At 33.4% G+C, this 14,951-nt stretch overlaps 2 protein-coding genes across 2 annotated transcripts; one reads left to right on the forward strand and one right to left on the reverse strand.

Moving 5' to 3' along the window:
* Positions 1 to 346: 346 nt before the first annotated feature.
* On the reverse strand, positions 347 to 2,605 carry LOC107359285 (cytochrome P450 2J4-like). Its single transcript, XM_015925770.3, has one exon. It carries the CDS (start codon positions 2,361 to 2,363, stop codon positions 858 to 860), a length of 1,506 nt encoding a protein of 501 aa, XP_015781256.2. The 5' UTR covers positions 2,364 to 2,605; the 3' UTR covers positions 347 to 857.
* Positions 2,606 to 12,022: 9,417 nt separating this feature from the next.
* Positions 12,023 to 12,891, forward strand: LOC107362361 (alpha-crystallin A chain-like). The gene has a single exon (XM_015929403.3). It carries the CDS (start codon positions 12,156 to 12,158, stop codon positions 12,696 to 12,698), a length of 543 nt encoding a protein of 180 aa, XP_015784889.2. The 5' UTR covers positions 12,023 to 12,155; the 3' UTR covers positions 12,699 to 12,891.
* The last annotated feature ends 2,060 nt before the right edge of the window (positions 12,892 to 14,951 follow it).

Here is a 14,951-nt window from a genome sequence, read left to right on the forward strand (position 1 = left end):
TGGAAAGTACATGCAAGTGACTCTTAATTAGAGATCCAATCAGAAGTGCAACTTAAATCAACAGCGTTATTGATTGAAAATGAATGCATGGTAAAAAATCAAGATAAAGATTTACGGAGAAAAATATAGACTAACAAGATAATGATATTCTGTGAAATAGTTCTGTAATAATCTCAATAGATTGTAAAAAAGATTCAGTTAATAATTTGATTTAATGTTTCTAGAAAAGTGAAGGATGGGTGAGAAACGGTAAAAATCTTTCATGATGAACAAATTTTTAATAAGATTGCAATTTATATCCATGCAATGAAAAATGAACCACTAATACAAAAAGTTAACTGATTGATTCACGTTGATTGAATTTTCTCATTTTATTTAAGTGTAATAAAATATTAATTAAAGTTATGAGTACATACAGATGGATTAGATTGGCAAATACAAGAGATATGAGGAAAAATTTCATTGAATAATAAACAAAATGGTCTTAATGTTAATAATATTTTGATAGATTCAATAAGAAAGACAAGAAAATGGACCAAAATCAATTGATATCATTTGTGAATGAGTACTTAGCAGTTTCATCGATAAATTAATTTTTGATAAACACCATCTACTATACGTAAGATGCTTAATTACCTCAGTATAGTAGACGGCGTTTATCAAAGACTATCTTATGCTTGAAACTACAGAGTGGATAGAAAGTTTCTGGTGTATGGGAGGAGATAAAATGAGCAAGAAAAGGGCATTCATTATGAAAATTAATTAATATTAGTTTATTGTGCAGCTAAAAGACGTACGCCTACACACCAGAAACTTTCTAGAAACTCTGTAGTGTACTTAATAACCAAAATTTAGTCTTAATGGACTACTTTTTCAAAAATGAAAAGTGGAAGGTTAGCTGGACGTCTTGAAATTCCGAAAACTGCTTCAAAAGATATTTCAGTTCCTGGTTCGACTTTGATACGATATCTTTGTACCATACAAACTAAATATAAAAACAACTCAACATTGGCTAAACCTTCACCAGGACAGTTCCTTTTACCAGCACTGAAAGGTATGAGATAAGGTGGTTTCACTGCTTTAGAACCATCTTCAGTAAGGTAACGAGTTGGATCAAATTTATCTGGATTAGGCCATAAATTAGGATCATGATTAACTGACCAGAAATTGAACATCACCAACGTATCTTTAGGTATGAAGTGATTACCAATTTTGGTATCTTCAGATGCTCTTCTGAGTAAATTATTTGCAATGATTGATTCGATTCGCTGAACTTCATGAATAAACGCCATCGTAAATGGCATTCTTGCTCTATCAGCATAATCTGGTTTTCTTTCAAATCCAATGACATCAGCTATCTCTGAACGTATTTTTTCTTGATATTCTGGGTATTTTACAAGGTATAATATTGCCCATTCCATTGTACTGTACACAGTTTCAGACCCAGCACCAAAAAATGCAGCCGCATTTCGCTTCAGTGTATTAAGGGTGAAAGTATCTTCAGGAATATTCTGTTTCTCTCGGTTTTTCCTCTCCTCCAAGTAACCATCGATGTAATCGACGACTTCATGATTTTCATTATAATTCTCTCGGTGTCTGTTGACTTCATCTTGAACGAATTCATCGACAATCATGAAATTTTTTTTTATGAGGTGAACATCAAACTTTCCAAGTAAGACTAATACCTTAGTTAACCAAGGAAGAAATGCTAAGATACCGGCGAATTTGAATAAACGAGTAAAAGCAATTTGAGCTCGGTCCATTTCGATTTTAGCAGGATCATTGTAATCATATTTATGACCAAATAATAATATCGCAATGTTATTAGAAATTGATGGACCGATTTTTTGACTAAAATCAACAGGTTTACCATCAGTGTCCAAAGTTGTTAGAAACTGGTCAATCTCTTCTTTGATCAAAGTTTCAATTTTATTCTTCCCCAAACCAACATCACGCAAAATGTGTAGTGATAAGCGTTTGTGTTGACGCCAAGGATCTCCTGACATTTCAGCAAATGAGCGTTCACTACCAGGAACGAGTGTTTCATATGGTCGAGCAAGTAAGGCATCATTGGAAGTAGCATCTTTCAGATGAGGCCAATCACAAACCAAGACCACATCGAAAGAACCCAATTTTAAACAATAAACTGGTCCATACTTTTTGGACAATTGGTCAAACTGAAGGTAAACATGATCACCAAGAAAGGGTAAATAACCAACAATAGGAAGACCCCAAGGACCAGCTGGTAATGAACGAATCCTTTTTATTGTATTAAACAAATACTTTACCAACCTGAAGAGAGTAACTCCAATTAATACGTTCAATAAAGGTTGAGGCAATTGAAAATTAAACAGCGAAAACATAACTTGTAAATAATTGTGAAAAGATTGAAAGCTTGAAAGTTGAAATTATGATGAATTTAGCTTACGAAAATCAGGTAAACAACTTTTTAGACTGAGTTTTCAATAACAGATGAAAAAACTGGGAAAAAATTGCAATGAAAGGAGAGACTGAAGTGAGTGGTTTATATATGCAGTGAACGTAACTCTCCTCTCATCTCATTCACTCAAGCCCATGTACTCGACCTTGGAGAGATAAATAGGAGTTTCTCTTAGCTTCGATAAGCCCCTGAATGCACTAGTCCTATCTTTGCTATCCCCTCTAAGATAGTCAGATAATGAAAGGTTGAGGCAATTGAAAATTAAACAGCGAAAACATAACTTGTAAATAATTGTGAAAAGATTGAAAGCTTGAAAGTTGAAATTATGATGAATTTAGCTTACGAAAATCAGGTAAACAACTTTTTAGACTGAGTTTTCAATAACAGATGAAAAAACTGGGAAAAAATTGCAATGAAAGGAGAGACTGAAGTGAGTGGTTTATATATGCAGTGAACGTAACTCTCCTCTCATCTCATTCACTCAAGCCCATGTACTCGACCTTGGAGAGATAAATAGGAGTTTCTCTTAGCTTCGATAAGCCCCTGAATGCACTAGTCCTATCTTTGCTATCCCCTCTAAGATAGTCAGATAATGAAAGGTTGAGGCAATTGAAAATTAAACAGCGAAAACATAACTTGTAAATAATTGTGAAAAGATTGAAAGCTTGAAAGTTGAAATTATGATGAATTTAGCTTACGAAAATCAGGTAAACAACTTTTTAGACTGAGTTTTCAATAACAGATGAAAAAACTGGGAAAAAATTGCAATGAAAGGAGAGACTGAAGTGAGTGGTTTATATATGCAGTGAACGTAACTCTCCTCTCATCTCATTCACTCAAGCCCATGTACTCGACCTTGGAGAGATAAATAGGAGTTTCTCTTAGCTTCGATAAGCCCCTGAATGCACTAGTCCTATCTTTGCTATCCCCTCTAAGATAGTCAGATAATGAAAGTAAAATTCTGTTATTCAACCGTTTACTACACAATCTCCCTAAAGCATAATATTTGGAGGCACGATTGTTGATAAAATAGCAAGGTTTGGGTACATGCATTTGTTAATCAATCTCGTGACTTCGACACAGATCTTGAAACTGCATTTATATTAGACTAAAGTAGAGTCTCATGCTATTCTCAATAGGAAATCAAATATTTTTTTAAAATTATCATATATTTGGACATGAAAATCGACTGAAATTTTGATAAAATCAAATTATTCATCTCTAGCTTCAATAAAACGGTCTAATATATGTTAAACCAATATTGTCAATAAACTCTTGCAAATGAAATATTGAACCAAGAATCTTGGTCCAAGATTAGGTTAAAATCATATTTCAAACCATTCGACAAACACAGGACTTTTCAACTTAACCCATAATCATCACCTTAAGTACCAAAGCACAGCATGATTATCAAATACAGATATCATTAAGCATTAATTGCATGTTATTATTATGTTTACAAGTAAAGACGTTTCGTCGAGTAATTCAGATATCGATAAAAGCGCAACATTGTATTATATAATATCTTGACAGAGTTTCCATGAATAAGTTTTCTTGTTTTCTTGACAGCAAGATGAATTAGTCTAATCAAATTGAAGGTAAAAGTCCAACTAACACTGAACAGTGTAAAGTAAAATGGATTGAAAATTAAGGTAATGATAAAAAGTCTATAGCAAACATAGTCTTTCATGATGAGCAAAGAATATGATTGCAATTTATTTTTTGATTGAATGATGAAATTGTGAATTCAACCGATTTGATACATTACTAAACTGATTTATTGGCTAAAATTCAATCCGATCACTTCATTTGTTGCGCTTGTGACCATAGGTTGTTGATAAGTGTTACGCTACTTTGTTTGATTTTTACATTCTTGTTCACTTAATGGAAAAATTCTGTGTGGCTTTAATATTAATCTAAACGTGTAAATTTACAATCAATTGAATCATCCTCTTTTATGTTTCTCAACAATCATATTCAATTTAAGATTTCGGGTGCTTCATGAAAGAACAATTATCTTATTAATTATCCAATTTCAGACAAAAATGTCTTGCTACATTTATGCTTTTGAGAAATTCAGACATTATCTTGAAGGAATCACATTTGAAGTTGTAACCAGTCATTGCGCATTGTTTTTCTTGTGACCTAAAACTAAATTTCTCCTCAAGATTAATGCGTTATGCAATGACACTACAAGCTTTTGAATTCAAGATGACTTATAAATCGGGTAAGGTTCATGCAGACGCTGATTGTTTAAGTCGTTACCCGACTAATGATCCCAAATTTAACAAAATCGATGATGATAATAAGGAACAAGGAGATGATATTTTCACTCTCTTAATTAGTAAACGAATAATTACGACGAATACGTAGACGCAGACGAATAAAATATTAATCTCATTGAAGTGAACCCAAGCTCATATTCAAAAATTGACCGACATGGATAAATTCGAACCTAAAATAAAAAATAGAATCTTACTTAATTTCAGAATGAAAAATGGTATTTTTGAGAAAAGCTTCATAACAGACATAGGAATGAACTAGGTTCCAGTTTTACCCGCAACTCTAGTCAAAAAGTTTTGCAATCTTATCATAATGATGCTACTTCAGATCATTGTGGTCTCTATCAAACATATACAAAATTAAAACCTAAATATTATTGGGCACGAATGACAAAAGATATTGCAAAGCATATTGACTCTTGTGAATGTCAACTTAATAAAAAGGGAATCGGTAATGCAATTTCGCCACTAAAGCCAATTTATATCACATCTCCATTTGAGAAAGTGGGAATTGATATACTTGGTCATTTGCCTCCTTCTTTAGGGAAAGAATACATCATTGTGGCCACCGATTACTTTACTCGGTGGGTAGAAATGAAGGCTTTGGCAAAGAAAAATGCACTAAGTACTGCAAAATTTTTGGTTGAAAACATTTTCTCACACCCCGGCTGCCCTAAGACAATCGTTAGTAATCAAGGCCGTACTTTCATTGCTGATACTATTAAAGAAATCGCTGCGTTTATGAATACCAAATGGCAACTGTCAACCACTTATCATCCTCAGAATAACGAGTTGACTGAAAGAATCGAACGATTTGTCAGATATTAAGTCATTCTTGTCAGGAAACTAATCGTTTAAGATGGAATCAACATTCTTTCTCCTGCATGAAAGAGAAGCTAATTTACCAATGGCTTGTAAATTGAATCCAGAAAATAAAGAAGTGAGATTCACTGAATATTTAAAACTTATCAATAATATATGGACGTCAGCGAAAGGGTTAGCAAGAATAAAGACGATGAAACCTATGAAAAACAATCTAAAAATTATGAGAAAACATAGACTTCAACGTAGGAGATTCAGCATCGTATGAAAAACAAGTTCGAATGAATAAGTTAGAATCAAAATAAGAAGTCCCATATAAAATGTAAATGATCTTATCTACATCGCTAGGCATACCTGTTTGAAGTACATCATAGAAAAGATGCGAATAGTTAAAAATCTGTGCAGTCAAAACGAATTTTAGATGTTTAATCTGAGGATTCAAATGAAGCGCACGCATGAATGATTTTGTATCTTCTGATGCAAATCAGTAATCAGAATTGGTCGCAGGTACCGAAATTGAACCAATCACAACATTTTTTCATAATCAAAAATACCTAAACTAGAGTTGAACGTTGAAAAAGGTGAAAAAGGAGAGATAACAAAACTGATTGTTAACGAATCTGCATAGTATGGGGATGGCATAATACACTGTAATTGACTCTTTTTCGCCTGGTGTTCTCCCGTGGATTTACAAAGCAAAAAGACAGGTTACTTACCTATTTGTTTGACTATCGCTAGATAAATGCAATAACGGTGAAAGAATCATACCTAATCCCAAATATAAGTATTTCATTAGGTGCTTTACAATAATTTAGTATTTTAGACCTAAGATCAGGTTACCATCAACCAGAACTTGTGTGACTCGGTAAATCAGCTTCTCTTCCATACATGAGAAAGAATGGTGAATACTGTGTACTTTGGTTTGCAGCACTACTACAAGCTAAATTTATCAATGGTAATATTTGATTCCATCTTAAACGATTAGTTTTCTGACAAGAATAACTTAACATCTGACAAATCGTTCGATTCTTTCAGTCAACCCGTTATTCTGAGGATGATAAGTGGTTGACAGTTGCCATTTGGTATTCATAAACGCAGCGATTTCTTTAATAGTATCAGCAATAAAATTACGGCCTTGATTACTAACGATTGTCTTAGGGCAGCCGGGGTGTGAGAAAATATTTTCAACCAAAAATTTTGCAGTACTTAGTGCATTTTTCTTTGCCAAAGCCTTCATTTCTACCCACCGAGTAAAGTATTCGGTGGCCACAATGATGTATTCTTTCCCTAAAGAAGGAGGCAAAGGACCAAGTATATCAATTCCCACTTTCTCAAATGGAGATGTGATATAAATTGGCTTTAGTGGCGAAATTGCATTACCGATTCCCTTTTTATTAAGTTTACATTCACAAGAGTCAATATGCTTTGCAATATCTTTTGTCATTCGTGCCCAATAATATTTAGGTTTTAATTTTGTATATGTTTGATAGAGACCACAATGACCTGAAGTAGCATCATTATGATAAGATTGCAAAACTTTTTGACTAGAGGTGCGGGTAAAACTGGAACCTAGTTCATTCCTATGTCTGTTATGAAGCTTTTCTCAAAAATACCATTTTTCATGCTGAAATTAAGTAAGATTCTATTTTTTATTTTAGGTTCGAATTTATCCATGTCGGTCAATTTTTGAATATGAGCTTGGGTTCACTTCAATGAGATTAATATTTTATTCGTCTGCGTCTACGTATTCGTCGTAATTATTCGTTTACTAATTAAGAGTGTGAAAATATCATCTCCTTGTTCCTTATTATCATCATCGATTTTGTTAAATTCGGGATCATTAGTTGGGTAACGACTTAAACAATCAGCGTCTGCATGAACCTTACCCGATTTATAAATTATCTTGAATTCAAAAGCTTGTAGTGTCATTGCATAACGCATTAATCTTGAGGAGAAATTTAGTTTTAGGTCACAAGAAAGACAATGCGCAATGACTGGTTACAATTTCAAATGTGATTCCTTCAAGATAATGTCTGAATTTCTCAAAAGCATAAATGTAGCAAGACATTTTTGTCTGAAATTGGATAATTAATCTGAGTACCGTTGATTTGCAACTTGCAAAGGCGACAAGTTTCTATTTATTTGCATGATTTTGTAGCAAAATTGCTCCTAATTCTACACCTGAAGCATCTGTTTACAACTGCGTTTCTATTAATATATTATTTCTATTTCTATAATAGTTTCTATCATCTGATTCAATAACAACGAAAGCTCTAATGTCCTTCAAAGCACAAGGAATAGGGAAATTTCTCACTGCACAAATCTTCTCTGCATTGGGTTCTTGACCAGTACTAATGATGTGTCCAAGATACTAAATTTTCTTCGCAAAGAAAAAGCGTTTTCCGATTTGAACGTGAACTAGCTCATCTCGTGCTATCAAAGACAGCTTGTAATTGTTCTAAATGTTCTTCAATTGTTTTGCTTAAAACTATTATATCTTATTAATATGAACAAGACAACATTTGTATTTTTTCGGGATTGGGTATGAGTCTTTCACCGTTATTGCATATAGCTAGCGATAATCAAAACAAATTCGCAAGTCACTTTTGGCTTTGTCAAACCAAGGGTGAACACCAGGCGAAAAAGAGTCAATTACAGTTTATTATGCCATCCCTCATAAGTTCGTTAACAATCGGTTTTGTTATCCTGAGCAGAAAAATGTCACTTATATTTTTCGATACTGTGAGTTGGTTATAAGATTTTTCATTTTGATATCTTAGGAAACAATAGATCTATGTTTCAGCTTGTGATTGGTGTATCTGAATTTATGAGTTTCTGAATTTCTGTATCTGAGATTATTGTCTCATGCACGTTTATAGACAATTGTAGATCAATGATCGTTCTCAATGATTGTTAAGTCTAACATGCGACTCATTTGGTAGTTTACATACGATTAGGTTAAGCTGGATAAGACGACAAAATGAGTTTGTTGCTTGATGATTATGATGATTATTGATAAAAATTGAGATTTAGTGGGTAAAGTTAATGATGTGTTTGCGATTATGGCAAGTAACGAAAAACGAAGACCACTAAGTTGACTATAATTGTGTTACCAGACATGAAAAACTATGTAAAAGTCTGAACTGGCGATTCTCATTCCTTCACCATAAAAAGATTCTTTGCTCACGCTGTTTGCCAAGACAGAGATCAGACAAGTGCGATCAATAGTTGTCACTTTGGATTATCGTTAATCAAAATCAACTTATTCATCAAACGTGAAGAAAAACAAGTTTGAAATAGAGAGAGAATTTGATAGAATCAAGGATGAGGGAATAGATGAGTAAACGATTGTTTAGGGAAATAAAGATAGAGGGAGGGAGAAGAGCAAAAACAGAGAGAAAAAGAGTTAATTCAATTGCACTCAGCGATTATTCAACTTAAATTTTTGGACTATATTTCCAGTTTATGTTGGCGACTTTGGTTTTTGATTCTCTGTTGCCTTGTTTAGTATTGGTTAGTGTGTCTTCAAATTGGCTTGCGTAAAATATCAGGTTCAACGTTGATTGCACTGCTGTTGGTTAGTTAGGCTTGACTTGAAAATCATTTGGTAGACGTAGTAATAACATGATAATAATAAATTAATATGGTTAATTGAATAATGGCAATAGTATTAATAGTATAAGCACTGTGATAATAATTTTCCTTCCTTCCTTTCTTTAGGCGTGTGTTTGCTCCAACAATTAATGTTACTATTCAATTAATAACAGTGTCTTGATGAATTTCACCGTAGGAAAAGAGGTGAGAGAGCAGAAGAGAACGGAAAAAGAGATTTGATCCAACACATTGATGATTGCACTGGTTTAACCATCAAATGGTGATGATTGTAGTTGATAGTATTGTTGATTAAAGATGGTAGAGACTTATTTGTCGATGAAATACAAGTAAATCACTGTAATAATAATTCAACATTAAACCGTGTTACTGGGAAACAGATACATTGAAATAACATTAATTTACAATTGATGATATTTTACATTGATAATAATGTCTTTCAACTTTTCTTCTTTTGAGTTCCAATTGAACTAACTTTTATTTCATAATTCTTTAGCATTTTATCTACATTGTAGCTACAATTTTTCCTTCGATCGAGGCGTACCTACGATCAATAAGGGTGTAAACTTTCTTTTTACTATTAATATTGTCAGACCCTGGATTTGGATTGATTAATTTAATGTCATATTGAGAATTGGAAATAAAATGCATGTCAGACCTTAGATTTCTTGGAATAAATAAAATAAAGAAATAAACTATGATGGATTTTAAGCAAAGCTAAGGTCCTGAGAAACTAATTTTCGAAGAATAGAGATTTGCATGAGAATAAATAAGACTTATTTTATGATTTAAGAATTACCAGAGAACCTTAAATGTTTCGGAGAAATGCTACCCTAACTCGTAAAATATTGAGAATTAACTAATAAATAAGACATTTGCATACTGACTAAAGCCTAAAACTAGGTTTAATGGTCCGTCAGACCCTACTTTCCCAGATAATAAATTGCTAAAGCATAACTATTAAGCAGGGAAAAGGCCAAACGACTATCTGGTGATTTAAGGTCACGTACTTTAGTCTCCCAAACGGGACTATATAAAGAAGACATGAAAATTGATCATTTATCCAAAAGTTTAGTTGTGGATCCTCAAGTTTGAGTATTTGAGTATTTTGATTTGTGGTAAATTCGTCTTGAAGTATTTGTTTTTGCTTGGTGTTAAGTAAAAGTTTTTGATATCTTTATTTTGTATACTTTACAGTATTTTCATATAACTATGGAAGCTAATAAAGAATGTCAATTAAGTTTCGTCTTTGAAAACTGTTCCTTTTTTTATTAAACATCTTAAACAGTCGTCAGACCCATTCTCTTCATCAGCATACTACACATGGAACCCGGCTCGGTGACAATATTTTGGGTGTGGTACAGTCACACAAGATTATTGAAGGGTTAAATAAAGAACGCAGAGAAATTTCAGGAAAAATGCTTGAGAGCTCGAGAAACTTCCAGTAGATTGAGTGAGTGAGTATAAAACAAATTGCTGCTTCACTCAGCTGGCAACAGTTAACAGTAAAAAGACGGATACTGGTAAAAGGCAAATACCGGGCAAATAGGCAAACTCCGGGCAAATAGGCAAATACCGGGCAAATAGACGAATACCCGGCAAATAATCAAATTAAAATCAGTTTTAAATTATTAAATTATTTTGATTGTTACATATGAGTTGGGACTTGTGATTAGGTTTGTAGGGAAATAAAAACTAAGGCCATTAATGATATTAAGAAATTTCTCAGATTGACAGTTTCAGAGAAAATCGAGCTCAAAGTTCAAACTTTGTTCGTCTTTTGCTCAATTATTTAACCAGATTTTTCATGAAACTCATTTCACTGATGTAACTTTTGATGATCACCCAGAAAATTAAATTAGATTAGCAATTAGAAATCTGCCGTGATTTTTATTAGGTATTCAGTCATACAGCATTTCTCGGTGAATTTCGTCGAGTTTTCACTACCTTTAGTCAAATTTTCATTAGATTTAGTAAACCCGGTAGAGGGCGAGTTAACTCAAGATTTTTTGTCATTAGCTTTAGTCAGTTGTCATAAGATTTAGTCAAGTTTGCAAAAGGATTAGTCAAAGCCCTTTCTCTTGTTGGACTTACAATTTAAAAGCTTCTTTTTGAGTCAGCAAAATTGTTAGCAATTTACACACAATTTAGAAGACAATTTCAATTACGAAAAAAATTATAAATAAATTTAACATGAGAAATCGAGAAGCAAAATTTGAACTAGCAATAATTTTTTAGGTGGAAAAGACATCTTACTAATTCGAAAATGAATTGAAACTGATTTTGCTAATTCAAAAAGAAGCTTTTAAATTGTAAGTCCAACAAGAGAAAGGGTTTTGACTAATCCTTTTGCAAACTTGACTAAATCTTATGACAACTGACTAAAGCTAATGACAAAAAATCTTGAGTTAACTCGCCCTCTACCGGGTTGACTAAATGTAATGAAAATTTGACTAAAGGTAGTGAAAACTCGACGAAATTCACCGAGAAATGCTGTATTATCTTATATCCCATGTGATCAGAACAAGATATTTTTTTCTCAAAATTTTTGGATTTTCTGGATGATCATCGAAAGTTACATCAGTAAAATGAGTTTCATGAAAAAATCTGGTTAAATAATTGAGCAAAAGACGAACAAAGTTTGAACTTTGAGCTCGATTTTCTCTGAAACTGTCAATCGGAGAAATTTCTTAACATCATTAATGGCCTTAGTTTTTATTTCCCTACAAACCTAATCACAAGTCCCAACTCATATGTAACAATCAAAATAATTTAATAATTTAAAACTGATTTTAATTTGATTATTTGCCGGGTAGTCGTCTATTTGCCCGGTATTTGCCTATTTGCCCGGAGTTTGCCTATTTGCCCGGTATTTGCCTTTTACCAGTATCCTAAAAAGACTCACTTGCAAACTTCAAAATTTCTAACTTTTCCTGTGTTCCTAATCTTGTGCTTTCAATATATATTTTGTGTTCAACAACAATCAAAGTCCATTGAAAATGTCTCTAGTTCCACGACTCATTGATACAATGTTCCGAGATCCATTCGATGATATCTATCCAATCATCGCTTACCGTGAACCAGTTATGGATTACCCTAGACGATCATGGGGTCAAATGAATCGTGCTCTTCGTCAATTAGACCAATTGTCTAAGCATCTTAATCAAGAAATGGCAACAATCAAGGATTCCGAGGATAAATTCGAGGTTAATGTTGATTGTGCCCATTTCAAACCAGAAGAGATAAACGTTAAACTGGCCGACAATAATCTAGTTGTCGAAGCTAAACACGAAGAAAGATCTGATGAACATGGATACATTTCTCGATCATTTAAGAGGCGATATGTTCTTCCAGAGAATGTGGAATCGGAGAAACTTCAGTCAAATTTAGGAGTTGATGGTGTACTTTCAATCAAGGCTCCAAAGAAGGTTGTCAATGCTGTTACAGGAGAAAAGAAGATTCCAATCACTTTGACCAACCAAGTCCATAAACCAGTTGAAACTGGTGATAAAGCTCAAACTGAAAAGATAGAAACCAAATAAACAAACAAATTAGGCCAAAGATATTGAATCAAAATTAAATTCTGGTCCAATCTCTAAATTTAGGTTTTTAAAATTGTTGTAAACTATGCAAATTCGTATGTGATACTCTGCTATATGTAAAGATCTCACTTTACTCATCTTATTGTAATTGTGATCATAATTACAATAAAATTATTTATTTACATTTAAAAAATTTGTGTTCTTTTTTTGTTCATTATTCTTTCTTATCGCATTATCATAGTTTCCCTGTCATGATATACCACACAGTATTGGATAAAGGCAATATTCCCCGTTATTTCAAAGCGCCCAAAATGACAGGAAAGGTCTCAGAGCATTGTAACAAGCGAATTAAATATTGTAAAGTGTTAAACTTTACCGAAGTAAAAGACACAACTTAAAGTAAAACAATGTAAACTTTATTGATTCAAGTAGCTACTTTTCAGACTTAGTGGTACTGAATCATAGAACTGAATGAATTGACGAAGCAGGAGCTTCGACTTATATACTGAAGGATGAGGAAGCGGGTTTACAAATTACAATCATAAAGATTCAAATATCGAGGCCAAAGTAGTAAAATTCATTAAAGTTATCATATATGTGTTAAAACAGATTAAAGTCATAAAATACTAAACGGAGTTAACTAAAGAGAAGGAGGTCGCAGTCGTAAAACTTAGCCTCGATGAAATGAGGAAGAACGGTACATATATTAATGATCTTGTGAAATTTAAATCATCACATTATCCTCCCCTTAACAGAGTCCAGTCTCTTGGACTTAAAATCTCCTTGATTCCAATTGATTCCATTTGATGCCCATCGATTCCCATTGATTCCAATTGATTCCAATTGATTCCCATTGATTCTCATTGATTCCAATTTTGTTAGTATTTGCTGCAAATTTGATTCATATCTGATTCATACTTGATTTATACTTGATTTACAATTAGTTTTCGAAAGGCTGATGATTAAGATGATCTTGGTATGATTCGTAATGTTCATTTTGGGGATAGTACAAATTGAAATTTGAACGGCAATTTAATGAATGATGTCCCCTCACACCACATGTCCCGCAGATCGGACGGTGGTCCGTTAGTCTGTGTCCTTGTAAATGATCTGCACACTCTAGATCATATTGACAGAGACTCACTACCAAACGATCAACGCGGTCACATAATTGTTTAACGGCTGGCTCAGTATGGCTGTAGTCGGAAGAGGTAAGTACGTTACCTCTTTCAATTCTCTTACCGTAGTCCAGAAATTCATCTAAAGTCTTCGGCTGCCATTGATACAAGCTTCTTTTGATTTCTTGTGTCAGTCCATCGAAGAGGTGATCAAGCTTGGCAGCTTCACTCATAGTAGGGTCGATTTGCTCGCATAGCGCCAGTTTGGCAAGCACATAATTTGATAGTGGTTCTCGAGGTTGCTGTAAACGCTTTCGTAAGTCGTCTTTCAGGCTCGATATCCAATTTACAGGGAGAAAATATTCTTTTATTTGTTTCTTAAATTCCTCCCAACCAATTTTTGATTCGCAAATAAGCTTTTTAGCTCGTTGATGATACCAAATTCTTGCGTCATCCTTCAAATAGTGTACAACTTGCGACACTCGCTTGGTCTCATTCCAATGATATGCGTCAGCATATTCTTTAAAATCATCTAAAAATAACAGCAAGTTTGAATATTGCTTACCGTTGAAAGGTTCGATTCTTGGTGGTCGTGGGCGAAACATCCTTTCCTTGATAGCTTCCCCAACGATCGACTTTAATAAATTCTTATCTTCGTTATTTATTTGATCAGGCATTATAGCTTTGAAGAACAAATTGCAACAGCCGAAGATTAACCGAAAAGGTTTGAAGTACAACTTAGTCTCGTTTGGAATAACTAGATATAACTTCAATTTTATTATCAATACTTTTTCAAATTCACTTAATTCTAAACTTAAAACTTCAAACTCATAAAAATTCACTAAAAAAACTCAAAACTTAAAACATTAACACAAAACAAATATTCTCGTAAGAGAAGCTGGTTGAGTCCACTGCGGTGACTTGGAAGACCGATTCTCTCGGTGGAACCTCCAATTGTAAAGTGTTAAACTTTACCGAAGTAAAAGACACAACTTAAAGTAAAACAATGTAAACTTTATTGATTCAAGTAGCTACTTTTCAGACTTAGTGGTACTGAATCATAGAACTGAATGAATTGACGAAGCAGGAGCTTCGACTTATATACTGAAGGATGAGGAAGCGGGTTTACAAATTA

Source organism: Tetranychus urticae, chromosome 1 (assembly GCF_039701765.1).
Source record: "Tetranychus urticae isolate SD_2017Ah chromosome 1, NJAU_TeUrti_SD_1.0, whole genome shotgun sequence".
NCBI classification, from domain to species: Eukaryota; Metazoa; Arthropoda; class Arachnida; order Trombidiformes; family Tetranychidae; genus Tetranychus; species Tetranychus urticae.